Raw genomic sequence first — 27,737 nt, forward strand, 5'->3', positions numbered from 1 at the left:
TTTCTTTTTATGGCTGAGTAATACTCCATTGTATATATGTGCCACGTCTTCTGTATCCACTCATCTGTTGATGGACACTTAGGTTGCTTCCACGTCCTGGCTATTGTAAATAGAGCTGCAATGAACATTTTGGTACATGACCCTTTTTGAATTATGGTTTTCTCAGGGTATATGCCCAGTAGTGGGATTGCTGGGTCATGTGGTAGTTCTATTTGTAGTTTTTTAAGGAACCTCCATACTGTTCTCCACAGTGGCTGTACCAATTCACATTCCCACCAGCAGTGCAGGAGTGTTCCCTTTTCTCCACACCCTCTCCAGGATGTATTGTTTCTAGATTTTTTGATGATGGGCATTCTGACTGGTGTGAGGTGATACCTCATTGTAGTTTTGATTTGCATTTCCCTAATGATTAATGATGTTGAGCGTTCTTTCATGTGTTTGTTGGCAGTCTGTATATCTTCTTTGGAGAAATGTCTATTTAGGTCTTCTGCCCATTTTTGGATTGGGTTGTTTGTTTCTTTGTTATTGAGCTGCATGAGCTGCCTGTAAATTCTGGAGATTAATCCTTTGTCAGTTGCTTCATTTGCAAATATTTCCTCCCACTCTGAGGGTTGTCTTTTGGTCTTGTTGATGGTTTCCTTTGCTGTGCAAAAGCTTTGAAGTTTCATTAGGTCCCATTTGTTTATTTTTGTTTTTATTTCCATTTCTCTAGGAGATGGGGCAAAAAGGATCTTGCTGTGATTTATGTCATAGAGTGTTCTGCCTATGTTTTCTTTCCTCTGAGAGTTTGATAGTTTCTGGCCTTACATTTAGGTCTTGAATCCATTTTGAGCTTATTTTTGTGTATGGTGTTAGGGAGTGATCTAACCTTGTACTTTTACACGTACCTGTCCAGTTTTCCCAGCACCACTTATTGAAGAGGCTGTCCTTTCTCCACTGTACATTTCTGCCTCCTTTATCAAAGATGAGGTGACCATATGTGCGTGGGTTTATCTCTGGGCTTTCTATCCTGTTCCATTGATCTATGTTTCTGTTTTTGTGCCAGTACCATACTGTCTTGATTACTGTAGCTTTGTAGTATAGTCTGAAGTCAGGGAGCCTGATTCCTCCAGCTCCGTTTTTTGTTCTCAAGATTGCTTTGGCTATTCGGGGTCTTTTGTGTTTCCATATAAATTGTGAAACTTTTCGCTCTAGTTTTGTGAAAAATACCAACGGTAGTTTGATAGGGATTGCATTGAGTCTGTAGATTGCTTTGGGTAGTAGAATCATTTTCACAATGTTGATTCTTCCAATCCAAAAACATGGTATATCTCTCCATCTATTTGTATCATCTTTAATTTCTTTCATCAGTGTCTTATAATTTTCTGCATACAGGTCTTCTGTCTCCTTAAGTAGGTTTATTCTTAGATATTTTATTCTTTTTGTTGCCATGGTAAATGGGAGTGTTTTCTTGATTTCACGTTCAGATTTTTCATCATTAGTGTATAGGAATGCCAGAGATTTCTGTGCATTAATTTTGTATCCTGCTACTTTACCAAATTCATTGATTAGCTCTAGTAGTTTTCTGGTAGCATCTTTAGGATTCTCTATGTATAGTATAATGTCATCTGCAAACAGTGACAGCTTTACTTCTTTTCCGATTTGGATGCCTTTTATTTCCTTTTCTTCTCTGATTGCTGTGGCTAAAACTTCCACACCTATGTTGAATAAGAGTGGTGAGAGTGGGCAACCTTGTCTTGTTCCTGATCTTAGTGGAAATGCTTTCAGTTTTTCACCATTGAGGACGAAGTTGGCTGTGGGTTTGTCATATATGGCCTTTACAATGTTGAGGACAGTTCCCTCTATGCCTACTTTCTGCAGGGTTTTTATCATAAATGGGTGTTGAATTTGGTCGAAAGCTTTCACTGCATCTATCGAGATGATCATATGGTTTTTCTCCTTCAATTTGTTAGTATGGTTTATCACATTAATTCTTCTGTGTACATTGAAGAATCCTTGCATTCCTGGAAGAAACCTCACTTGATCATGGTGTATGATCCTTTTAACGTGCTGTTGGATTCTGTTTGCTAGTATTTTGTTGAGGTTTTTTCCATCTATGTTCATCAGTGATATTGGCCTGTAGTTTTGTTTGTTTGTGACATCCTTGTCTGGTTTTGGTATCGAGGTGGTGTTGGCCTCGTAGAATGAGTTTGGGAATGTTCCTCCCTCTGCTATATTTTGGAAGAGTTTGAGAAGGATAGGTGTTAGCTCTTCTCTAAATGTATGATAGAATTCGCCTGTGAAGCCGTCTGGTCCTGGGCTTTTGTTTGTTGGAAGATTTTTTTTTTTAACATCTTTATTGGGGTATAATTGCTTTACAATGGTGTGTTAGTTTCTGCTCTACAACAAAGTGAATCAGTTATACATATACGTGTGTTGCCATATCTCTTCCCTCTTACGTCTCCCTCCCTCCCACCCTCCCTATCCCACCCCTCCAGGCGGTCACAAAGCACCGAGCTGATCTCCCTGTGCTATGCGGCTGCTTCCCACTAGCTATCTACCTTACGTTTGGTAGTGTATATATGTCCATGCCTCTCTCTCACTTTGTCACAGCTCACCCTTCCCCCTCCCCATATCCTCAAGTCCGTTATCCAGTAGGTCTGTGTCTTTATTCCTGTCTTACCCCTAGGTTCTTCATGATATTTTTGTTTTCTTAAATTCCATATATATGTGTTAGCATACGGTATTTGTCTTTCTCTTTCTGACTTACTTCACGCTCTGTGACAGACTCTACTTCCGTACACCTCACTACAAATTACTCAATTTCGTTTCTTTTTATGGCTGAGTAATACTCCATTGTATATATGTGCCACGTCTTCTGTATCCACTCATCTGTTGATGGACACTTAGGTTGCTTCCACGTCCTGGCTATTGTAAATAGAGCTGCAATGAACATTTTGGTACATGACCCTTTTTGAATTATGGTTTTCTCAGGGTATATGCCCAGTAGTGGGATTGCTGGGTCATGTGGTAGTTCTATTTGTAGTTTTTTAAGGAACCTCCATACTGTTCTCCACAGTGGCTGTACCAATTCACATTCCCACCAGCAGTGCAGGAGTGTTCCCTTTTCTCCACACCCTCTCCAGGATGTATTGTTTCTAGATTTTTTGATGATGGGCATTCTGACTGGTGTGAGGTGATACCTCATTGTAGTTTTGATTTGCATTTCCCTAATGATTAATGATGTTGAGCGTTCTTTCATGTGTTTGTTGGCAGTCTGTATATCTTCTTTGGAGAAATGTCTATTTAGGTCTTCTGCCCATTTTTGGATTGGGTTGTTTGTTTCTTTGTTATTGAGCTGCATGAGCTGCCTGTAAATTCTGGAGATTAATCCTTTGTCAGTTGCTTCATTTGCAAATATTTCCTCCCACTCTGAGGGTTGTCTTTTGGTCTTGTTGATGGTTTCCTTTGCTGTGCAAAAGCTTTGAAGTTTCATTAGGTCCCATTTGTTTATTTTTGTTTTTATTTCCATTTCTCTAGGAGGTGGGGCAAAAAGGATCTTGCTGTGATTTATGTCATAGAGTGTTCTGCCTATGTTTTCTTTCCTCTGAGAGTTTGATAGTTTCTGGCCTTACATTTAGGTCTTGAATCCATTTTGAGCTTATTTTTGTGTATGGTGTTAGGGAGTGATCTAACCTTGTACTTTTACACGTACCTGTCCAGTTTTCCCAGCACCACTTATTGAAGAGGCTGTCCTTTCTCCACTGTACATTTCTGCCTCCTTTATCAAAGATGAGGTGACCATATGTGCGTGGGTTTATCTCTGGGCTTTCTATCCTGTTCCATTGATCTATGTTTCTGTTTTTGTGCCAGTACCATACTGTCTTGATTACTGTAGCTTTGTAGTATAGTCTGAAGTCAGGGAGCCTGATTCCTCCAGCTCCGTTTTTTGTTCTCAAGATTGCTTTGGCTATTCGGGGTCTTTTGTGTTTCCATATAAATTGTGAAACTTTTCGCTCTAGTTTTGTGAAAAATACCAACGGTAGTTTGATAGGGATTGCATTGAGTCTGTAGATTGCTTTGGGTAGTAGAATCATTTTCACAATGTTGATTCTTCCAATCCAAAAACATGGTATATCTCTCCATCTATTTGTATCATCTTTAATTTCTTTCATCAGTGTCTTATAATTTTCTGCATACAGGTCTTCTGTCTCCTTAAGTAGGTTTATTCTTAGATATTTTATTCTTTTTGTTGCCATGGTAAATGGGAGTGTTTTCTTGATTTCACGTTCAGATTTTTCATCATTAGTGTATAGGAATGCCAGAGATTTCTGTGCATTAATTTTGTATCCTGCTACTTTACCAAATTCATTGATTAGCTCTAGTAGTTTTCTGGTAGCATCTTTAGGATTCTCTATGTATAGTATAATGTCATCTGCAAACAGTGACAGCTTTACTTCTTTTCCGATTTGGATGCCTTTTATTTCCTTTTCTTCTCTGATTGCTGTGGCTAAAACTTCCACACCTATGTTGAATAAGAGTGGTGTGAGTGGGCAACCTTGTCTTGTTCCTGATCTTAGTGGAAATGCTTTCAGTTTTTCACCATTGAGGACGAAGTTGGCTGTGGGTTTGTCATATATGGCCTTTACAATGTTGAGGACAGTTCCCTCTATGCCTACTTTCTGCAGGGTTTTTATCATAAATGGGTGTTGAATTTGGTCGAAAGCTTTCACTGCATCTATCGAGATGATCATATGGTTTTTCTCCTTCAATTTGTTAGTATGGTTTATCACATTAATTCTTCTGTGTACATTGAAGAATCCTTGCATTCCTGGAAGAAACCTCACTTGATCATGGTGTATGATCCTTTTAACGTGCTGTTGGATTCTGTTTGCTAGTATTTTGTTGAGGTTTTTTCCATCTATGTTCATCAGTGATATTGGCCTGTAGTTTTGTTTGTTTGTGACATCCTTGTCTGGTTTTGGTATCGAGGTGGTGTTGGCCTCGTAGAATGAGTTTGGGAATGTTCCTCCCTCTGCTATATTTTGGAAGAGTTTGAGAAGGATAGGTGTTAGCTCTTCTCTAAATGTATGATAGAATTCGCCTGTGAAGCCGTCTGGTCCTGGGCTTTTGTTTGTTGGAAGATTTTTTTTTTTAACATCTTTATTGGGGTATAATTGCTTTACAATGGTGTGTTAGTTTCTGCTCTACAACAAAGTGAATCAGTTATACATATACGTGTGTTGCCATATCTCTTCCCTCTTACGTCTCCCTCCCTCCCACCCTCCCTATCCCACCCCTCCAGGCGGTCACAAAGCACCGAGCTGATCTCCCTGTGCTATGCGGCTGCTTCCCACTAGCTATCTACCTTACGTTTGGTAGTGTATATATGTCCATGCCTCTCTCTCACTTTGTCACAGCTCACCCTTCCCCCTCCCCATATCCTCAAGTCCGTTATCCAGTAGGTCTGTGTCTTTATTCCTGTCTTACCCCTAGGTTCTTCATGATATTTTTGTTTTCTTAAATTCCATATATATGTGTTAGCATACGGTATTTGTCTTTCTCTTTCTGACTTACTTCACGCTCTGTGACAGACTCTACTTCCGTACACCTCACTACAAATTACTCAATTTCGTTTCTTTTTATGGCTGAGTAATACTCCATTGTATATATGTGCCACGTCTTCTGTATCCACTCATCTGTTGATGGACACTTAGGTTGCTTCCACGTCCTGGCTATTGTAAATAGAGCTGCAATGAACATTTTGGTACATGACCCTTTTTGAATTATGGTTTTCTCAGGGTATATGCCCAGTAGTGGGATTGCTGGGTCATGTGGTAGTTCTATTTGTAGTTTTTTAAGGAACCTCCATACTGTTCTCCACAGTGGCTGTACCAATTCACATTCCCACCAGCAGTGCAGGAGTGTTCCCTTTTCTCCACACCCTCTCCAGGATGTATTGTTTCTAGATTTTTTGATGATGGGCATTCTGACTGGTGTGAGGTGATACCTCATTGTAGTTTTGATTTGCATTTCCCTAATGATTAATGATGTTGAGCGTTCTTTCATGTGTTTGTTGGCAGTCTGTATATCTTCTTTGGAGAAATGTCTATTTAGGTCTTCTGCCCATTTTTGGATTGGGTTGTTTGTTTCTTTGTTATTGAGCTGCATGAGCTGCCTGTAAATTCTGGAGATTAATCCTTTGTCAGTTGCTTCATTTGCAAATATTTCCTCCCACTCTGAGGGTTGTCTTTTGGTCTTGTTGATGGTTTCCTTTGCTGTGCAAAAGCTTTGAAGTTTCATTAGGTCCCATTTGTTTATTTTTGTTTTTATTTCCATTTCTCTAGGAGGTGGGGCAAAAAGGATCTTGCTGTGATTTATGTCATAGAGTGTTCTGCCTATGTTTTCTTTCCTCTGAGAGTTTGATAGTTTCTGGCCTTACATTTAGGTCTTGAATCCATTTTGAGCTTATTTTTGTGTATGGTGTTAGGGAGTGATCTAACCTTGTACTTTTACACGTACCTGTCCAGTTTTCCCAGCACCACTTATTGAAGAGGCTGTCCTTTCTCCACTGTACATTTCTGCCTCCTTTATCAAAGATGAGGTGACCATATGTGCGTGGGTTTATCTCTGGGCTTTCTATCCTGTTCCATTGATCTATGTTTCTGTTTTTGTGCCAGTACCATACTGTCTTGATTACTGTAGCTTTGTAGTATAGTCTGAAGTCAGGGAGCCTGATTCCTCCAGCTCCGTTTTTTGTTCTCAAGATTGCTTTGGCTATTCGGGGTCTTTTGTGTTTCCATATAAATTGTGAAACTTTTCGCTCTAGTTTTGTGAAAAATACCAACGGTAGTTTGATAGGGATTGCATTGAGTCTGTAGATTGCTTTGGGTAGTAGAATCATTTTCACAATGTTGATTCTTCCAATCCAAAAACATGGTATATCTCTCCATCTATTTGTATCATCTTTAATTTCTTTCATCAGTGTCTTATAATTTTCTGCATACAGGTCTTCTGTCTCCTTAAGTAGGTTTATTCTTAGATATTTTATTCTTTTTGTTGCCATGGTAAATGGGAGTGTTTTCTTGATTTCACGTTCAGATTTTTCATCATTAGTGTATAGGAATGCCAGAGATTTCTGTGCATTAATTTTGTATCCTGCTACTTTACCAAATTCATTGATTAGCTCTAGTAGTTTTCTGGTAGCATCTTTAGGATTCTCTATGTATAGTATAATGTCATCTGCAAACAGTGACAGCTTTACTTCTTTTCCGATTTGGATGCCTTTTATTTCCTTTTCTTCTCTGATTGCTGTGGCTAAAACTTCCACACCTATGTTGAATAAGAGTGGTGTGAGTGGGCAACCTTGTCTTGTTCCTGATCTTAGTGGAAATGCTTTCAGTTTTTCACCATTGAGGACGAAGTTGGCTGTGGGTTTGTCATATATGGCCTTTACAATGTTGAGGACAGTTCCCTCTATGCCTACTTTCTGCAGGGTTTTTATCATAAATGGGTGTTGAATTTGGTCGAAAGCTTTCACTGCATCTATCGAGATGATCATATGGTTTTTCTCCTTCAATTTGTTAGTATGGTTTATCACATTAATTCTTCTGTGTACATTGAAGAATCCTTGCATTCCTGGAAGAAACCTCACTTGATCATGGTGTATGATCCTTTTAACGTGCTGTTGGATTCTGTTTGCTAGTATTTTGTTGAGGTTTTTTCCATCTATGTTCATCAGTGATATTGGCCTGTAGTTTTGTTTGTTTGTGACATCCTTGTCTGGTTTTGGTATCGAGGTGGTGTTGGCCTCGTAGAATGAGTTTGGGAATGTTCCTCCCTCTGCTATATTTTGGAAGAGTTTGAGAAGGATAGGTGTTAGCTCTTCTCTAAATGTATGATAGAATTCGCCTGTGAAGCCGTCTGGTCCTGGGCTTTTGTTTGTTTGAAGTTTTTTAATCACAGTTTCAATTTCAGTGCTTGTGATTGGTCTGTTCATAGTTTCTTTCTGGTTCAGTCTTGGAAGGTAATACCTTTCTAAGAATTTTATAGGCATAAAGTTGCTTATAGTAATCTCTCATTATCTTTTGTATTTCTTCAGTGTCAGTTGTTACTTCTCCTTTTTCATTTCTAATTCTATTGATTTGAGTCTTCTCTCTTTTTTTCTTGATGAGTCTGGCTAATGGTTTATCTATTTTGTTTATCTTCTCAAAGAACCAGCTTTTAGTTTTATTGATCTTTGCTATTGTTTCCTTCATTTCTTTTTCATTTATTTCAGATCTGATTATAATGATTTCCTTCCTTCTGTTAACTTTGGGCGTTTTTTTGTTCTTCCTAATCTAATTGCTTTAGGTGCAAGGTTATGTGGTTTATTTGAGATGTTTTCTGTTTCTTAAGGTAGGATTGTATTGCTATACACTTCCCTCTTAGAACTGCTTTTGCTGCATCCCATAGGTTTTGGGTCGTTGTGTCTCCATTGTCATTTGTTTCTAGGTATTTTTTAATTTCCTCTTTGATTTCTTCAGTGATCACTTCATTATTAAGTAGTGTATTGTTTAGCCTCCATGTGTTTGTATTTTTTACAGATCTTTTCCTGTAATTGATATCTACTCTCTCAGCGTTGTGGTCAGAAAAGATACTTCATACAATTTCAATTTTCTTAAATTTACCAAGGCTTGATTTGTGACCCAAGATATGATCTATCCTGGAGAATGTTCCATGAGCACTTGAGAAAAATGTGTATTCTGTTGTTTTTGGATGGAGTGTCCTATAAATATCAGTTAAGTCCATCTTGTTTAATTTATCATTTAAAGCTTGTGTTTCCTTATTTATTTTCATTTTGGATGATCTGTCCATGGGTGAAAGTGGGGTGTTAAAGTCCCCTACTATGAATGTGTTACTGTCCATTTCCCCTTTTATGGCTGTTAGTATTTGCCTTATGTATTGAGGTGCTCCTGTGTTGGGTGCATAAATATTTACAAGTGTTATATCTTCTTGTTGGATCGATTCTTTGATCATTATGTAGTGTCCTTCTTTGTCTCTTCTAATAGTCTTTATTTTAAAGTCTATTTTTTCTAATAGAATTGCTACTCCAGCTCTCTTTTGGTTTCCATTTGCATGGAATATCTTTTTCCATCCCCTTACTTTCAGTCTGTATGTGTCTCTAGGTCTGAAGTGGGTCTCATGTAGACAGCAAATATATGGGTCTTGTTTTTGTATCCATTCAGCCAATCTGTGTCTTTTGGTGGGAGCATTTAGTCCATTTACATTTAAGGTAATTATTGATATGTATGTTCCTATTCCCATTTTCTTAATCGTTTTGGGTTTGTTATTGTAAGTCTTTTCCTTCTCTTGTGTTTCTTGCCTAGAGAAGTTCCTTTAGCAGTTGTTGTAAAGCTGGTTTGGTGGTGCTGAACTCTCTCACCTTTTGCTTGTTTGTAAAGGTTTTAATTTCTCCATCAAATCTGAATGAGATACTTTGCTGGGTAGAGTAATCTTGGTTGCAGGTTTTTCTCCTTCGTCACTTTAAATATGTCCTGCCAGTCCCTTCTGGCTTGCAGAGTTTCTGCTGAAAGATCAGCTGTTAACCTTATGGGGATTCCCTTGTGTGTTGTTTGTTGTTTTTCTTTTGCTGTTTTAATATGATTTCTGTGTATTTAACTTTTGACTGTTTGATTAATATGTGTCTTGGCATATTTCTCCTTGGATTTATCCTGTATGGTACTCTCTGTCCTTCCTGGGCTTGATTAACTATTTCCTTTCCCATATTAGGGAAGTTTTCAACTATAATCTCTTCAAATATTTTCTCAGTCCCTTTCTTTTTCTCTTCTTCTTCTGGAACCCCTATAATTCGAATATTGGTGCGTTTAATGTTGTCCCAGAGGTCTCTGAGATTGTCCTCAATTCTTTTCATTCTTTTTTCTTTATTCTGCTCTGCAGTAGTTATTTCCACTATTTTATCTTCCAGGTCACTTATCTGTTTTTGTGCCTCAGTTATTCTGCTATTGATCCCATCTAGGGTATTTTTAATTTCATTTATTGCATTGTTCATCGTTGTTTGTTTCATCTTTAGTTCTTCTAGGTCCTTGTTAAATGTTTCTTGCATTATGTCTATCCTATTTCCAAGATTTTGGATCATGTTTATTATCATTCTGAATTCTTTTTCAGGTAGACTGCCTATTTCTTCTTCATTAGGTCTGTTGGGTTTTTATCTTGCCCCTTCATCTGCTGTGTGTTTTTCTGTCTTCTCATTTTGCTTATCTTACTGTGTTTGGGTTCTACTTTCTGCAGGCTGCAGGTTCGTAGTTCCTGTCGTTTTTGGTGTCTGTCCCCAGTGGCTAAGGTTGGTTCAGTGGGCTGTGTAGGCTTCCTGGGGGAGGGGACTAGTGCCTGTGTTCTGGTGGATGAGGCTGGATCTTGTCTTTCTGGTGGGCAGGTCCACGTCTGGTGGTGTGTTTTAGGGTGTCTGTGCACTTATGATTTTAGGCAGCCTTTCTGCTAATGGGTGGGGTTGTGTTCCTGTCTTGCTAGTTGTTTAATATAGGCTGTCCAGCACTGTAGCTTGCTGGTCATTGAGTGAAGCTGGGTCTTAGCATTGAGATGGGGATCTCTGGGAGATTTTCGCCATTTGATATTATGTGGTGCTGGGAGGTCTCTTGTGGACCAGTGTCCTGAAGTTGGCTCTCCCACCTCAGAGGCACAGCCTGTCTCCTGGCTGCAGCACCAAGAGCCTTTCATCCACACGGCTCCACAATTTGGGATGATTCGTTGTTTATTCAGGTATTCCGCAGATGCAGGGTACATCAAGTTGATTGTGGAGCTTTAATCTGCTGCTTCTGAGGCTGCTGGGAGAGATTTCCCTTTCTCTTCTTTGTTCTCACAGCTCCCAGGGGTTCAGCTTTGGATTTGGCCCTGCCTCAGCGTGTAGGTCGCCGGATATTTGCTCAGACAGTACGGAGTTAAAGGAGCCGCTGATTCGGGGGCTCTGGCTCACTCAGGCCGGGAGGAGGGAGGGGCACGCAGTGCGGGGCAAGCCTGGGGTGGTAGAGGCTGGCGTGACGTTGCACCAGCCTGAGGCGCGCTGTGCGTTCTTCCGGGGAAGTTGTCCCGGGACCCTGGCAGTGGCGGGCTGCACAGGTTCCCCGGAAGGGGGGTGTGGATAGTGACCTGTGCTCGCACACAGGCTTCTTGGTGGCGGCAGCAGCAGCCTTAGCGTCTCGTGCCCGTCTCTGGGGTCCGTGCTTTTAGCCGCGGCTCGCGCCCATCTCTGGAGCTCCTTTAAGCAGCGCTCTTAATCCCCTCTCCTCACGCACCAGGAAACAAAGAGGGAAGAAGAAGTCTTTTGACTCTTAGGCAGGTCCAGACTTTTCCCCGGACTCCCTTCCGGCTAGCCATGGCGCACTAACCCCTTGCAGGCTGTGTTCACGCCGCCAACTCTCCCGGTGCTCCGACCGAAGCCGGAGCCTCAACTCCAGGCCCTGCCCGCCCCGGCTGGTGAGCAGACAAGCCTCTTGGGCTGGTGAGTGCTGGTCGGCCCTGATCCTCTGTGCGGGAATCTCCCCGCTTTGCTCTCCGCACCCCTGTGGCTGTGCTCTCCTCCACGGCTCCGAAGCTTTCCCCCTCCGCCACCCGCAGTCTCCACCCGCAAAGGGGCTTCCTAGTGTGTGGAAGCCTTTCCTCCTTCACAGCTCCCTCCCACTGGTGTAGGTCCCGTCCCTATCCTTTTGTCTATGTTTATTCTTTTTTCTTTTGCCTTATCCAGGTACATGGGGGGTTTCTTGCCTTTTGGGAGGGCTGAGGTCTTCTGCCAGCGTTCAGTAGGTGTTCTGTAGGAGTTGTTCCACGTGTAGATGTATTTCTGGTGTATCTGTGGGGAGGAAGGTGGTCTCCGCGTCTTACTGCCATCTTCCCAGAAGCCTCTATTCTTTTTCAGATTCTATTTCTCATATAGGTTATTACAGAGTACTGAATAGAGTTCCTTGTGTTATACAGTATGTCCTCGTTGATTATATATTTTACATGTAGTAGTGTATATATGTTAATCCCAGCCTCCTAATTTATCCCCCCTGCCACCTCTGCCCTTTGGTAACCATAAGTTTGTTTTCTAAGTCTGTGAGTCTGTTTCTGTTTTGTAAATAAGTTCATTTGTATCAATTTTTTTAGATTCCACATATAAGCAATATCATATGATTTTTGTCTTTCTGCTGGGCTTATTTACTTAGTATGATAATCTCTAGGTCCATCCATGTGGCTGCAAATGGCATTGATTCTTTATGGCTAATATTCCATTCTGTATATGTATCACATCCTCTTTATCCATTCCTCTGTCAGTGGACATTGAGATGGCTTCCATGTCTTGGGTATTGGAAATAGTGCTGCAGTGAACATTGGGGTGCATGTATCTTTTCAAAATATGGTTTTCTCTGGATATATGCCCAGGAGTGGTATTGCTGGATCATATGAGAGCTCTAATTTTAGTTTTTTAAGGAATCTCCATATTCTTCTCCATAGTGGTTGTACCAATTTACATTCCCACCAACAGTGTAGGAGGGTTCCCTTTTCTCCACACCCTCTCCAGCATTTATTGTTTGTAAACTTTCTGATGATGACCATTCTGACCAGGGTGAGGTGATGCCTCATAGTTTTGATTTGCATTTCTCTAATAATTAGTGGTGTTGAGCATCTTTTCATGTGCTTTTTGGCCATCTATATGTCTTCTTTAGAGAAATGTCTCTTTAGATCTTCTGTCCATTTTTTGATTGGGTTGTTTGCTTTTTTGACAGAGCTGCATGAGCTGTTTGTATATTTTGGAGATTAATCCCTTGTTGATCACTTCATTTTCAAATATTTTCTCCCATGCTGTGGGTTGTCTTTTTGTTTTGTTTATGGTTTCCTTTGCTGTGCAAAACCTTTTAAGTTTAACTAGGTCCCATTTGTTTATTTTGTTTCTATTTTCATTACTCTAGGAGATGGATCCATAAAAATATTGCTGCAACTTATGTCAAAGAGTGTTCTGCCTATGTTTTCCTCTTAAGACTTTTATAGTATATAGTCTTACGTTGAGGTCTTTAATCTGAGTTTATTTTTGTGTATGGTGTTAGAGAATGTTCTAATTTCATTCCTTTACATGTAGTTGTCCAGTTTTCCCAGCACCACTTATTGAATAGACTGTCTTTTCTCCATTATATGTTCTTGCTTTCTTTGTTGTAGGTTAATAGATCATAGGTGTGTGGGTTTATTTCTGAGCTTTCTATCCTGTTCCATTGATCTATAAGTCTGTCTTTTTGCCAGCAGTGTTTTGTTGACTGTAGCTTTGTAGTATAGTCTGAGGTCAGAGAGCCTGATTCCTCCAGCTCCGTTTCATTTCTCAAGATTACTTTGGCTATTCAGGGTCTTTTGTGTTTCTGTACAAATTTTAAATCTTTTGTTCTAGATCTGCCATTAGTAATTTGATAGGGATTGCATTGAATCTGTAGACTACCTTGGGTAGTGTAGTCATTTTGACAATATTGATTCTTCCAATCCAAGAACATGGTATATCTTTCCATCTGTTCATGTCATCTTCGATTTCTTTCATCAGTGTCTTACAGTTTTCAGAGTACAGGTCTTTTGCCTCCTTAGGTAGATTTATTCCTAGATATTTTATTCTTTTTTGATGTGATGGAAAATGGGATTGTTTCCTTAATTTCTCTTTCTGACTTTTCATTGTTTGTATATAGAAGTGCAACAGATTTCTGTGTATTAATTTTATAATTAATCCATTTTTGGATTCCTTTTATTTCTTCTCTGCTGTGGTTAGGACTTCCAAATCTATGTTGAATAAAAGTGGAGACAGTGGACAGCCTTGTCCTGTTCCTGATCTTAGAGGGAATGCTTTCAGTTTGTCACCATTGAGAATGATGTTAGCTGTGAGTTTGTCATATATGGCCTTTATTATGTTGAGGTATGTTCCCTCTATGCCCACTTTCTAGAAAGTTTTTATCATAAATGGGTGTTGAATTTTGTCAAAAGCTTTTTCTGCATCTACTGAGATAATCATGTTTTTTCTTCAGTTTGTTAATGTGGTGTATCACACTTACTGATTTGTGGATATTGAAGAATCTTTGTGCCCCTGAGATAAACCCCACTTGATCATGGTGTATGATCCCTTTATTGTTGGATTCAGTTTGCTAGTATTTTGTTGAGGATTTTTGCATCTATGTTCATCAATGATATTGGCCTGTAATTTTCTTTTTTTGTGGTATCTTTGGTTTTGGTATAAGGGTGATGGTGGCCTCAGAATGAGTTTAGGAGTGTTCCTTACTCTGCCATTTTTTGGAACAGTTTCAGAAGGATAGGTGTTAACTCTTCTCTAAATGTTAGATAGAATTCACCTGTGAAGCCATCTGGTCCTGGACTTTTGTTTGTTGGCAGTTTTTAAATCACCGTTTCAATTTCAGTGCTTGTGATTGGTCTGTTTGTATTTTCTATTCTACTTAGTCTTGGAAGGTTATATCTTAAGAATTTGTCCATTTCTTCTCGGTTGTCCATTTTATTGGCATACTGTTGCTTGTAGTAGTCTCTTATGATCCTTTGTATTTCTGTGGTGTCCACCATAACTTTTCCTTTTTCATTTCTAATTTTATTGATTTGAGCCCTCTCCCTTTTTTTCTTTTTGAGTCTAGCTAAAGACTTATCAATTCTGTTTATCTTTTCAAAGAACCAACTTTTAGTTTCATTGATCTTTTCTGGGTTTTTTTTTGGGGGGGTCTCTATTTCATTTATTTCTGCTCTGATCTTTATGATTTCTTTCCTTCTACTAACTTTGGCTTTTGTTTGTTCTTCTTTCTCTAGTTGCTTTAGGTTTAAGTTAAGGTTGTTTGAGATTTCTCTTGTTTCGTGAGGTAAGATTGTATTGCTATAAACTTCCCTCTTAGAACTGCTTTTGCGGTGTCCCATAGATTTTTGATCATCCTGTTTTTGTTTTCATTTGTAGGTATTTTTTGATTTCCTCTTTGATTTCTTCAGTGATCCATGGGTTGTTCAGTAGCGTATTGTTTAGCCTCTGTGTGTTTTTGTTGTTTTACAGGTTTTTTTCTTATAGTTGATTTCTAATCTCCTAGTGTTGTGGTCAGAAAAGATGATATGATTTCAGTTTTCTTAACTTTACCCAAGCTTGCTTTGTGGCCCAGCATGTGATCTGTCCTGGAGAATGTTCCATGTGCATTTGAGAAGAATGTGTTCTGCTGCTTTTGGATGGAATGCTCTATAAATATCAGTTAAATTCATTTGGCCTAATGTGACATTTAAGGCCTGTCTTTTGTTATTGATTTTTCTGTCTGGATGATCTGTCCATTGATGTAAGTGAGGTGTTAAAATCCCCCACTGTTAATTGTGTTACTGTCAATTTCATCTTTTATGGCTGCTACATCAAGGTTCTCCTATGTTGGCTATGTATATTTTTACAGTTGTTAAATCCTCTTCTTGGATTGATCCTTTGATCATCATGTAGTGTCCTCCTTTGTCTGTTGTAACCGTCTTTAAAGTCTATTTTGTCTGATATGAGTATTGCTACTCCAGATTTCTTTTGATTTCCATTTGCATGGGATACCTTTTCCCATCCTCTCACTTTCAGTCTGTATGTGTCCCTAGATCTGAAGTGGGTCTCTTGTAGACAGCATATATATAGGTCTTGTTTTTATATCCATTCATCCAGTCTGTCTTTTGGTTGGAGCATTTAATCCATTTATATTTAACGTAATAACTGATATGTTTTTGTTGCCATTTTGTTAGTTGTTTTGGATTTGTGTTTGTAGGTCTTTTCTCTTCCCTTCCTCTTTTTGTTCTCTTGTGATTTGATGACTATCTTTAGTGTCATGTTTGGATTCCTTTTTCTTTTTTGTGTGTATATCTATTGTAGACTTTTGGTTTGTGGTTACTGTGAGGTTTTGAAATAGCAGTATGTATATATATACACAATTGTTTTAAGTTGCTCGTCCCTTATTTCAAATGCATTTTCAATATCCTACATTTGTACTCTTCTCACAGTTGCTGGTTTTGATATCATATTTGTGTGTGAATGATTTCCTACCTTTACTGTATGTTTGTTTACCTTTACTGGTGAGCTTTCCCATTTGTACTTTTCTTGTTTCCAGTTGTGGTCTTTTCTTTTCTGCCTAGAGAAGTTCCTTTAGCATTTATTTGTAAAGCTAGTTTGGTAGTGCTGAATTCTCTTATTAGATCTTGCTTATCTGTAAAGCTTTTGATTTTGCCATCAAATCTGAATGAGAGCCTTGCTGGGTAGAGTATTCTTGGTTGCAGGCTTTTCCCTTTCAACACTTTAAATATATCGTGCCACTGCCTTCTGACCTGCAGAGTTCTGCTGAAAAATCAGTTGATAACCTTATGGGGATTCTCTTGTATGTTATTTGTTGCTTTGCCCTTGTTGCTCTTTTTTTTTAAGCATTGTAATTTATTTTTCATTGAAGTACAGTTGAATAACAATGTTGTGTCAATTACTGCTGTGCAGCAGTGACTGAGCTTCACACACACACACACACACACACACACACACACACCCCTTCTTTTTCGCATTCTTTTCCATTATGGTTTATCACAGGATGTTGAATATAGTTCCCTGTGCTATCCAGTAGGACCTTGTTGTTTATCCATTCTGTGTATACACCAGTTTGCATTTGCTAATCCCAAACTCCCACTCCTACCTTCTCCAACCCTCCTCTCCCTTGGCAACCACCAGTCTATTCTCTATGTCCCTGATGTTTGTTCTGTTTCATAGATAAGTTCATTTGTGTCATATTTTAGATTCTACCTATAAGGGATATCATATAGTATCATATAGTATTTGTCTTTATCTTTCTGACTTACTTCACTTAGTGTGATAACCTCTAGGTCCATCCATGTTGCTGCAAATGACATTATTTCGTTCTTTTTTATAGCTGAGTAGTATTCCATTGTATTTATGTACCATATCTTCTTTATCCATTCATCTGTTGATGGACGTTTGGGTTGTTTAAATGTCTTGGCTGTTGTGAATAGTGCTGCTATTAACGTAGGGGTACATGTATCTTTTGAAATTGTAATTTTGTCTGGATATATGCCCAGGAGTCAGATTGCTGGATCATATGGTAATTCTATTTTTAGTTTTGTGAGGAACATCCTATACTGTTTTCCACCGTGGCTACACCAACTTACATTACCACCAACTGTAGGAAGGTTCCCTTTTCTCCACACCATCTCCAGCATTTAACTGTTTGTAGACATTTTAATGGTGGCCATTCTGAGTGGCATGAGGTGGTACCTCATTGTAGTTTTTATTTGCATTTCTTTGATTTGCAGTGTTGAGCATCTTTTCATGTACCTACTGGCCATCTGTATTTCTTCTTTGGAGAAATGTCTCTTTAGGTCTTCTGCCCATTTTTTGATTGGGTTGTTTGTTTTTTTGTCTCCTTGTTTCTTTTAATATTTTCTTTCTGTCTTTAATTTTTGTCAGTTCTATTACTATGTGTCTCAGCATGCTCCTCCTTGGGTTTATCCTGCCTGGGACTCTCTGCACTTCCTGGACTAGGTGACTGTTTCCTTTCCCATGTTAAGGAAGTTTTCAATTATTATCTCTTCAAATTTGTTCTCATTCTGGACTCCTATAATGTAAAAGTTGGTGCATTTAATGTTGTCCCAGAGGTCTCTTAAACTGTCCTCATTTCTTTTTATTCTTTATCCTGTTCCACAGCAGTGATTTCCATCATTCTGTCTTCCTGCTCACTTATCCATTCTACTTCATTTATTCTGCTATTTATTTCATCTAGTGTATTTTTCATTTCAGTTATTGTTCAGCTCTGTTTATCTTTTAGCTCTTTGTTAAAACATTTCTTTTATCTTCTTGGTCTGTGCCTCCATTTTTTTTCTGAGATCTTGGTCTTTACTATCATTATTCTGAATTCTTTTTCAGGTAGACTGCCTATTTCCACTTCACTTAGTTGTTGTTCTGGGGTTTTATCTTGTTCCTTCCTCTGGAACATATTTCTTTGCCGTCTCATTTTGTGTAACTTTCTGTGTTTGTAGTCCCACAGGCTGTAGGATTGTAGTTCCTCTTGCTTCTAGTGTCTGCCCCCTGGTGGGTGAGGCTGGTCTAAGAGGCTTGTGCAGGCCTCCCAGTGGGAGGGACTGGTGCCTTGATTTAGATTTAGTTTTAACTTAAGCCTTCATTTTAGAGTTAGTTTTATGAATCATATTTATTGAATCACTTTTTGTAAAAGCAGTGGGGAATTCTTAATCTTATTTTTAGATAGCCTTCCATTCAGTTAAATAACAAGTGCAGATAATGGACTTTTTACACTTATTGTTTAGCATGTTTATAATTTCTAAGTGAAGATTTTTGCTAAGTTCAGAGAAGGTTTCTATTATACAGGTAGTACTGTTGAGTCTCGAATAACTTATGCACTCAGGGGAAAGATATACAGGTTTATAGTGGCTCTTGTCATGAAAGTATGTTGTTGGTCATTTCCTCTCCAACATCCCCTCTTGACGTCTTCACTCCAACATCCACTCCTCAGTGACACCTTTCCTGCCTACCTTATCTAAAATGTCACCCTTCTCTTGCATTTCATGTCTTTTTCTTGTTTTTCTCCTTCTTAGAACTCATCTAACTTACTATGTTATTATACCTACATATCTTTTGATCTGACTTCCCCATTAAAAAGTAAGTTTTGTGTGCATAAGAGAGTGTGTTTCATTCTGTACTGTATCTCTAGTGCCTAGGACAATGCCTGGTAAGTAGTATGTCCTCAGTAAATGTGTGTTTAATGAGTATATGTTAACTACACTCTATATATAGATTTTCTATATATATATAAATACATATATAGATTTTCAAGGTAAAATCTGTCTGTTATAGCTGCATGTTTGTAATGCGTCATGAATTTGCATCAGAGGAGGTAACATTAAAAACTTGTTTTTAAAAAAGTCTACTTTTTATATGTTAAATTAGAGACCTTAATCTTTGAGTAATAGTTGAAATCATTTAAGAAACTGACACTAAGGTAGAAATCTGGCACATAAAAACCCATAAGCAGTGCTGCTTCAGTTAGATGAGGATATTAAAGTCTTTTTTTTTTTCTGTACAGGTGCAAGTGGCATGAAGAAAATGATATTGTCCTCTGTGCTTTAGCTGTTTGCAAGAAAATTGCGTAAGTTGGAGAAAGGAGTTTCTTCCTAATGCTCTATTCTGCACTGACTTCTTTGCAACTTTGCTTGTTGTTGCTTTGGCATTCAGGGTGCATCACTGTTTACCTCTATTTCCACAACTGTCTTTTAAAACAAAGGTTTTTTTAGTAGTTATGTTACTTGTATTCTTCTGCCCATGTCACTACTTGTCTGGTGGTTACCACCTGAGCAATTTGAGTCTTCAGAAGCACCTATTGAAATTTTTTTCTTCTAGGATTCCTGTAGGAAAGTGAAGTTCCCTACTGTCATTAAGAACAGCACTTCCTTGTGAAGGTGTTGAAAACATATAGACCCTTTTCTCCTCATTTTGTAGGGAAAGTACCTGCAGCCTCAGTTCTGTGGAAGCTCTGGTAATCCCTTTACACAGCTGATGATAGTTGATCTGAGGATGAATAAGTGTTTCTAAGTTTTTGCCCTGTTGCTGTTGTTGCCTCTCCCTGCCTTAAATATTTGAGAATTCTGGTGCTCTTCCCCCTCATTCCCATTCACTTATAATGGATCTGAAATTTTATTTGGTAATCAAAGTATTGCTTACCAGTAATGACCAGTTTTATGATACGTACTGCTACCTATTCCCATTTTTTCTCCAAATCTCTAAATTTCTTTTTTCCCAATTTACAACAATATCTCACATGCTTTGTCAGAAATTTTTTAAATGTGAATGCTTTTAGAATGAATTAGATAAGATTCTGATAATAAACATTTTAAATTCCTTTTTAAAGATACTGCATCAGTAATTCTCTGGCCACTCTCTTTGGAATCCAGCTCACAGAGGCTCATGTACCACTTCAAGATTATGAGGCCAGCAATAGTGTGACACCCAAAATGGTTGTATTGGATGCAGGGCGTTACCAGGTAAGGAGCTCACTTTTCAGGGCTGCTAGTCTCTCAAGATCAGGCCTTTGTTTGGTTCTCTCTTCTGTTGAAAATTTTTTTTGATCCTTCATGGAATGTCAGTTTTTAATCCAGTTGGATCTTACAAAAAATCCTTTTTCTTCCTTGTATATTCTCCTACTGTACTTAACAAAGAAAATTAAAATTAGCATTAGTGTTTATACAAAACACATCCAAACAATTATTCCAAAAATTATGTGACACACATTTTTGAAGTAGATATTTTAAATATCTACTTCAGGATTTGATTAGAGGCTATCTAATTTCCCTACCACCCCTCTTCCCTCCTTGGTATTTACTTACTAGTAGGCCTCTCTACACTACCAAGAGCATAGCAATTAAGAGGATGGGCTCTTCCAAGTTAGAATTCCTAAATTTCACTTCAGGCTCTGCTACACCTAGGCTGTGTGACTCTCTGCAAGTTATTTGAACTTTCTGTGCTGATTCCGTATCTGTAGAACAAGAATAATAATAAGGGCTAGTAGTCGTTGTAGGATTAAATGCAGCAGTATATGAAAGTACTAAGACCTCTGACTTAGTAACATTTATTATCTACTATGTTCTATTTTTAAATAGTTAATAAAATAGTGAAAAGGGAACCCCAAAATGGAATGAACTATTGATAAAACAACTATTAGGATCAATCTCAAAGGCATTACTTACGCTTAGCAAAAGCAGCAGTCTCAAAAGGTTATGTAATGTATGATTCCGTTTATATGACATTGTTAAATACAAATGATAATGACGAAGAACGTACCAGTGGTTCCCAGGGGGTATGACTGTAAAGGGATAGGAAATTTTTGAGGTGATAGAATGGTTCTGTATCCTGATTGCAATGGTGGTTTCACGAATCTCTTGTACACACCAAAGAAGTCTGTCTTACTCCATGATAATTTTAAAAATAAAAAAGAGCTCTCCATATAATCTCTGGGCAAGACTCTTCTCTCTCCTGTCTACTGTTAACCCTTAACCCAGTGGTTCTCCACTAGGACCTATTTCGTGTCCTTCAGGGGACATTTGGCAACACTTGGATACATTTTTGGTTGTCACAGCTGGGGAGGGGGTGCTACTGGCATACAGCGGGTAGTTAGATACCAGTAAGTCTGCTAAACACCTGACTATGTACGGACAGCCTCCTGAGCAAAGTATTATTTAGCCTAAAATGTCAGTAGTACCCAGGATGAGAAACACTGCCTTAGCCCCATCATCACCATCTGTGTTGAGACTACCAGATTTTGTCTCATTACCCCTCTTTTCATGGTTCACATCAGTCACTAGTGGAAGGAAGCTCAGGATACCTAGATCCTTGCTCATCTGCCACACTCATCTTGTTAGGCTGATTCTGTTTTTAATCCTTCCCCAACTCCTGAAAAACTTTGTGGGTCTTCTCAATCTCAGTTATCAGCAAAATCTCATGTCTTCAACCTCCTCTTGGGAAGGTCTGTTTTCCTCCTTGGTTGTAACTAAAACTTGGCTGTCCTCTAAAGATACTGCTTCCCTGTTAGCGACACTTTTTTTTTCTCTCTCATTTATCACAGGCTTAGATTTGAAGTAGTTGTCCTTGTTTAACTTTATGGCCTCTAGACTTCTTTCTGCCTTCTCCCTAAAATCCCTAGGCTTTGAATCACATGCCATTCAGGCTGTAGTACCTGATAACCCCTTCTTGGACTCAATAGGCCCCTGAGTTGGTCATCCTCATTCTTAGAGCAACACTGAGCCAGGAGATCAAACAATATTCCTGGCAGAATTCTTGATTTCAGTTTCCCTATAGATGATCCTTCCAGCTGCCTGACATTTCAGTTCCTTGATTTGCCCTTCTCCAGTGATCCTGTCCCCTGCCATACATCAAGTATCCACTCCCGTGATCATATTCTAGGCCCCAATGGCATCTCCCCATAATCTCATTTTCAGGCATCCTACTCTCTGACTACCACTGTCTTTCTCTGGTACATCAGTGCCAACAGTTCTTTGATCTCTCCTGGGACCTTCAATTCATTGTATGCCTCCACTGTTCTGCCCTCCTTTGCAGGGTCACTGCATGGCACAACTCCAGGGGTACCATTCACACATAGACAGGTGCTTCAGCCTTGTGTCTCCTCTCCCCACCTTGCCCTTCACCTCCTTCCTTCCCAGCTTAGATTCCTTGCTCCATTATTTTCACTCACTTGCACTATGAACTCCACTGGCCCTTCATTCTTCATCATAGTTGGTTGACAAACACTAACCCTCATTAAATCAACTCTTCACCTACTGTTATATATTTGAAGCTAACCAAGGCTGAAAAGAAACTACCATACTGACTGGTGTTATTAAATATTCATCACCACCAACCTCAAGTGAGCCCTTAACCTTGCCTGGCAGTTGTCCATTTCTCTAGTTTGATTAATCTCCCACTCTCCTAGACAGTTATTTCTCATCTTCTCTCACTTCAAACTTCCATCACCTCTTCCTTCATCCTTGTTCTAGCTGATGCTCGTATCCCCTCCTTCTCTGAGAAGATAGAAGCAATCGAGGTTTTCCATATTCCTACCATTGCATCTACCATATACTCTAATGCATGAATTGTCTGTGTTTCTATCTAAGACCAATCCTTTTATTTCTCTGTTCTCATTCTCTTACCTACCTAAGGACATGGCTCTAATAATTTCATCAGGGTTTCTCTCTGTTCTGAGTCATTCTTATCAGGAAACCTGCTATAATCTCATATTAAAAAAAAAACACCCTTTTTTGGCCCTGTAATTTCCCCCTCAAAGATTGCCCTCTGCTCCCCTTCACAGCAGTACTCTTCAAAAGTTGATCAGACATTGGAAAAGTGGGTGTTAATTTGTATTTAAAGAGTAATTTGAAGTAGATGATCCGATAATAAACATGTTTTCCCCTGTTTTTTTTTTTTTGTTGTTGTTGTTGTTACTTATAGAAGCTAAGGGTTCAGAGTCCAGGATTCTCTCATTTCAGCTCTTCTAATCAGGAACAGAGATCAAACACACCCACTGGTAAGCATCTTATATTTAATAAGAAGGCACCTCAAAGAGTTTAGGGTCTTTTTATGATCCTGAAAACAGATGATCTAAGTTGGCTTTAGGGTATAAGAATCTTGTTGAATTGGGAGTTTTACTTGGCATAAGCACTTAATTTGGATATGTAGATTTTTGTATCACTTTGATAAAATTTAATTTATTCAGAATTTTGTTCAGGGCCTTTAAAATAAAACCTGTTACTTTTGTAGCAGCTGTAGTTTTATAGTTTTGATATGAGGGCGTCTTTTGGGGAAATGGTAAAGTTTAAAAGAGCTAGTGACATGAAATTTCAAATGGTCCCTGAAGAACTTCAATTAAGGTTTCCAGGACTTAAAAAGAATATTCTTGTTCAGCCTTTTTGCCTTTACTCTAAGAACTATCTCCCCTATTGACGATCCATTTAATCATGGCTTAGTGAAAAGGCCTGCAGTAGGATGAGTCAATTGAGGGATCTCTAAGACTATAAAACTGCTGTATTTCTTTTCTTGTATTTTTAATATCCTAGGTGACTCCCCATCTGGGGTGAAAACATCTGGCCAAAACAGCAGTGTTCGGGGAAGAGGGATTACCCGCTTACTAGAGAGCATCTCCAATTCCTCCAGCAATATCCACAAATTCTGCAACTGTGAGACTTCACTCTCACCTTACATGTCCCAAAAAGATGAATCCAAATCTTTCTCTTCCTTATCTTAATGATGATACTTTTTTCAATTTCTGGAAGAACAACGGACCCGACTTCCATTCTGACTACAGTCATATTAAACAGACCACATCAACAATAAATGTCACTACTCTAAAAACTACTTAATTTGTAAGGAAATTCTGTTTCATAGATTAAAAATAATTGTGGTTGGAGAAGATCTTGGCATTTTTGCTTTTTTCTTGAGGGCTTGTTCTACTTTCTGACTGTATTATGGGAATGCCATTAAAGTTTTGAGTCCTATAAGAATAAAACTAGCTTTTACAGAGTTGTGCTTTTGGGAATATTATATTTTGGTATCTTTTCTCTACCATAAAAGTATTAAGTATCTGTTATGAAAGGTTTTAAAATAGTTTTAATCTATTTCTTTCCATTATGGAAATGTGGAACTGTACCCTTGAGACCTGCAGCTGTTTTCATTGCAAATACCTAAGAAAAATCAGCCTTTAACAAAAATAAAGTTTTGCTACTTAGTCTTTGAAATATGCTGACTTTGGCAAAAGTCATTTGAAGGATGAGAAGCCAAAAAGAGATTATGTAATTTTCCCCAAATAACATGGCTAGATAGTGACCAGATTCCAGGTCCACTTGACCACAAATCTCTTTGCATATACTAAGTAGATGTATATGAAGTCAAGTATGTGCCCTGTTTGTGACTGGCTTAAACTGGCTCAGGTTCGCTACTCAGGCTGTTATATAGCCTTGGAGTAGGAGAAGAGATGTAGTAACCCTTTTTACTTGGAACCACAGTAAGACCATACATGGCAGTGGCAGAGATCGCATTCTAATTTAGGTCTGTTTGGCTCAAAACCCTAGAGAATCACTTGGTGTCTGTCGTAGGACTCTGGTTTATCTTAATACCCATATTCTCCTTTACTAACTACTGAGTACCTACTTTGTGGATATATATATGCACACATATACACACACACACACATATCATCTTGTAAAATCCTTAATAACCACTCTGAGGAAGGAGGTACCTCCATTTTACAGACACACACACAACTCGGATTCAGGTCGTATAGTTACTTTATGGAGGAATTGTTAACCAGGTCTGACTCCAAAGACCATGTTACCCATATCCACACTTTCACCTCCTGTTCATCTATTTCTGATAATCAGATCTTTAAACAAAGAATAGGTCATTGAATGTAAGTTTATATACTACATTTTCTACTAGCAGATTGGTTTTTAAATCTTACATATAAGCTTTGAGACCATTCTTTCTTCAAAATCACCATGACAGTAATTGGGTTGGCTTCAAAAGTGGAGGGAAGGGGCTTCCCTGGTGGTGCAGTGGTAAAGAATCCGCCTGCCCATGCAGGGGACATGGGTTCAAGTCCTGGTCCAGGAAGATCCCATATGCTGGGGAGCAGCTAAGCCCGTGAGCCACAACTCCTGAGCCTGTATGCTACAACCACTGAAGCCCGTGCACCTAGAGCCCGTGCTCAGCAGCAAGAGAAGCCACTGCAATGAGAAGCCTGCGCACTGCAAGGAAGAGTAGCCCCTGCTTGCTGCAACTGGAGAAAGCCCACGTGCAGCAGCGAAGACCCAATGCAGCCAAAAATAAATGAATAAAATAAATTTTTTTAAAATGTGGAGGGAAAGCCTAAAATTATAATTCAGAGCTATGGCCTTAGGTACCTAAGACTTGTTCTGTGCCATATGACTTTAATCCCGTGTTAATCAATCATTCAACTTGTATTTTAAAATTTTTTCTGGTTGTGCTGTACTTTTGAGGTATATTATAATATGTCAAACCAAAACAATTCAGTAGGCCCCACGTCTTTATTTTAGGAGAATAACTGGTCTTTCCCTTCAGAGATAATTAAAACTCTAAACTATATTAGTAGTAAAATTCAAATGGCTGTTTTCTCAAACTCCTGTCCTCTATTTTCAAAATTCTTTTGGCAGTAAATTCAAAAGTATTAACTACCCTTCAAGAAGACCTGATGAATGATAACATATCCTGGTTGAAGGTGATTTCTGCTGCAACTCCAGTAGCATTTTCTTTGTGTTATCTGACAATACTTACAGCTTTTAATTACTGTTGAGTTCAAGACCTATCTTTTACCCAATTACAAACTTTGCGGTGCCCATATTTCTGTATGAGAAAGGTGTTCAGTACATGTTAGAATCATTGGAAGTAATGGAGAAGGTATGCCAGAATTTCATTTCCACATCAAATGATAAAGTATTCCATGAGTAAAGGAGCCCACCTGTCTTATGAACTTCATTCCCATTCCTTTCCTCAAAACTAAGTGATTAACTTTGTTTAGTGAGCATGTTTTAAGGCTTTACTAACAGCTGGGTTAAAAATACTAAGAAGAATAAAGATGTTGCCCCTGCCTTCGAGAAACTCAGTTTCGTAGAAGCAGTAAACAATTAATGCAGTACTAAAATTAGTAGACACATAGATCAATGGAATAGAATTGAAAATCCAGAAATAATCTATATCAATTGATTTTTAACAATTGTGCCAAAACCATTCAATGGGGGAAATGATAGTCTTGTCAACAAATGGTACTGGGACAACTGGATATCTACATTCAAAAGAGTGAATTTGGACCTTAACCATTCACAAAAATTAACTCAAAATGGATGAAAGACCTAAACGTAAGAGCTAAAACTATATACAATTCCTAGAAGAAAATATGCGTAAATCTTCATGACTTCGGATGAGGCGATGGTTTCTTAATAGGACACTGAAAACACAAGTAACCAAAGAAAATTATATAAATTGGACTTCATCAAAATTAAGTCCAGAAAAAGTGTCCTTGTGTGTGTTAAAGGACATTATTAATAAAGTAAAAGGACAACCCACAGAATGGAAGAAAATATTGGGTTGGCCAAAAAGTTCATTTGGGTTTTTCCATGAGATGTTACCAGAAAACCCAAACTTTTTGGCCAACCCAACATTTACAAATCATTTATCTAGCAAGGTCTAGTGTACAGAATATATAAAGAACTTTTACAACTCAACAATAAAGAGACAATCTAATTTTAAAGTGTGTTAGGTGTCTCTCAAGGTCTTTTGAACATATTTTAAATTGGGTTCATTTTTTTATTGCTGAGTTTTGAGAGTTCTTTGTACAAGTAAGATAACAGTCCTTTAAATAAACAACCTAATCTTACACCTAAAGCAACTAGAGAAAGAACAAAGTCCAAAGTGAGTAGAAGGAAAGAAATCTTTAAAATCAGAGCAGAAATAGGAAGAAAACAATAGAAAAGGTCAATGAAACTAAAAGCTTGTTCTTTGAAAAAGTAAACAGAATTGATAAACCTTCAGCCAGACTCATCAAGAAAAAAAGGGAGAGGGCTCAAATCAATAAAATTAGAAATGAAAAAGGAGAAGTTACAGTGGACATCACAGAAATACAAAGGATCATAAGCAACTACATGCCAGTAAAATGGACAACCTAGAAGAAAGGGACAAATTCTTAGAAAGGTACAACCTTCCAAGACTGAACCAGGAAGAAACGGAAAATATGACCAGACCAATCACAAGCACTGAAATTGAAACTGTGATTTAAAAACTGCCAACAAACAAAAGTCCAGGACCAGATGGCTTCACAGGTGAATTCTGTCAAACATTTAGAGAAGAGTTAACAACTTTCTGAAACTTCCAAAAAATGGCAGAGTAAGGAACACTTCCAAGCTCATTCTATGAGGCCACCATCACCCTGATACCAAAACCAGACAAAGATCACAAAAAAAGAAAATTACAGGCCAATATCACTGATGAACATAGATGCAAAAATCCTCAACAAAATGCCAGCAAATTGAATCCAACAATACATTAAAAGGATCATACACCATGATCAAGTGGGGTTTATCCCAGGGATGCAAGGATTCTTCAATATCCACAAATCAATCAGTGTGATACACCACATTAACAAACTGAAGAATAAAAACCATATGATCAT

The 27,737-nt window shown here is 38.4% G+C and overlaps 1 protein-coding gene across 3 annotated transcripts in view; it reads left to right on the forward strand.

Moving 5' to 3' along the window:
- MAEL (maelstrom spermatogenic transposon silencer) overlaps positions 1 to 24,143 on the forward strand; it is a 69,041-nt gene extending 44,898 nt beyond the window's left edge. For 2 of the 3 annotated variants that reach the window (XM_065882347.1, XM_065882341.1), the window contains 4 exons: positions 19,098 to 19,160; positions 19,920 to 20,052; positions 23,009 to 23,084; positions 23,614 to 24,143. In XM_065882347.1, the coding sequence (XP_065738419.1) occupies positions 19,098 to 19,160; positions 19,920 to 20,052; positions 23,009 to 23,084; positions 23,614 to 23,801 (460 nt within the window). In that variant the 3' untranslated portion in view covers positions 23,802 to 24,143. The remainder of the gene's footprint in view (positions 1 to 19,097; positions 19,161 to 19,919; positions 20,053 to 23,008; positions 23,085 to 23,613) is intronic. The other variant, XM_065882350.1, reaches the window with a different exon arrangement.
- The last annotated feature ends 3,594 nt before the right edge of the window (positions 24,144 to 27,737 follow it).

The sequence above is a fragment of the Phocoena phocoena genome, chromosome 1 (assembly GCF_963924675.1).
Source record: "Phocoena phocoena chromosome 1, mPhoPho1.1, whole genome shotgun sequence".
NCBI classification, from domain to species: domain Eukaryota; kingdom Metazoa; phylum Chordata; class Mammalia; order Artiodactyla; family Phocoenidae; genus Phocoena; species Phocoena phocoena.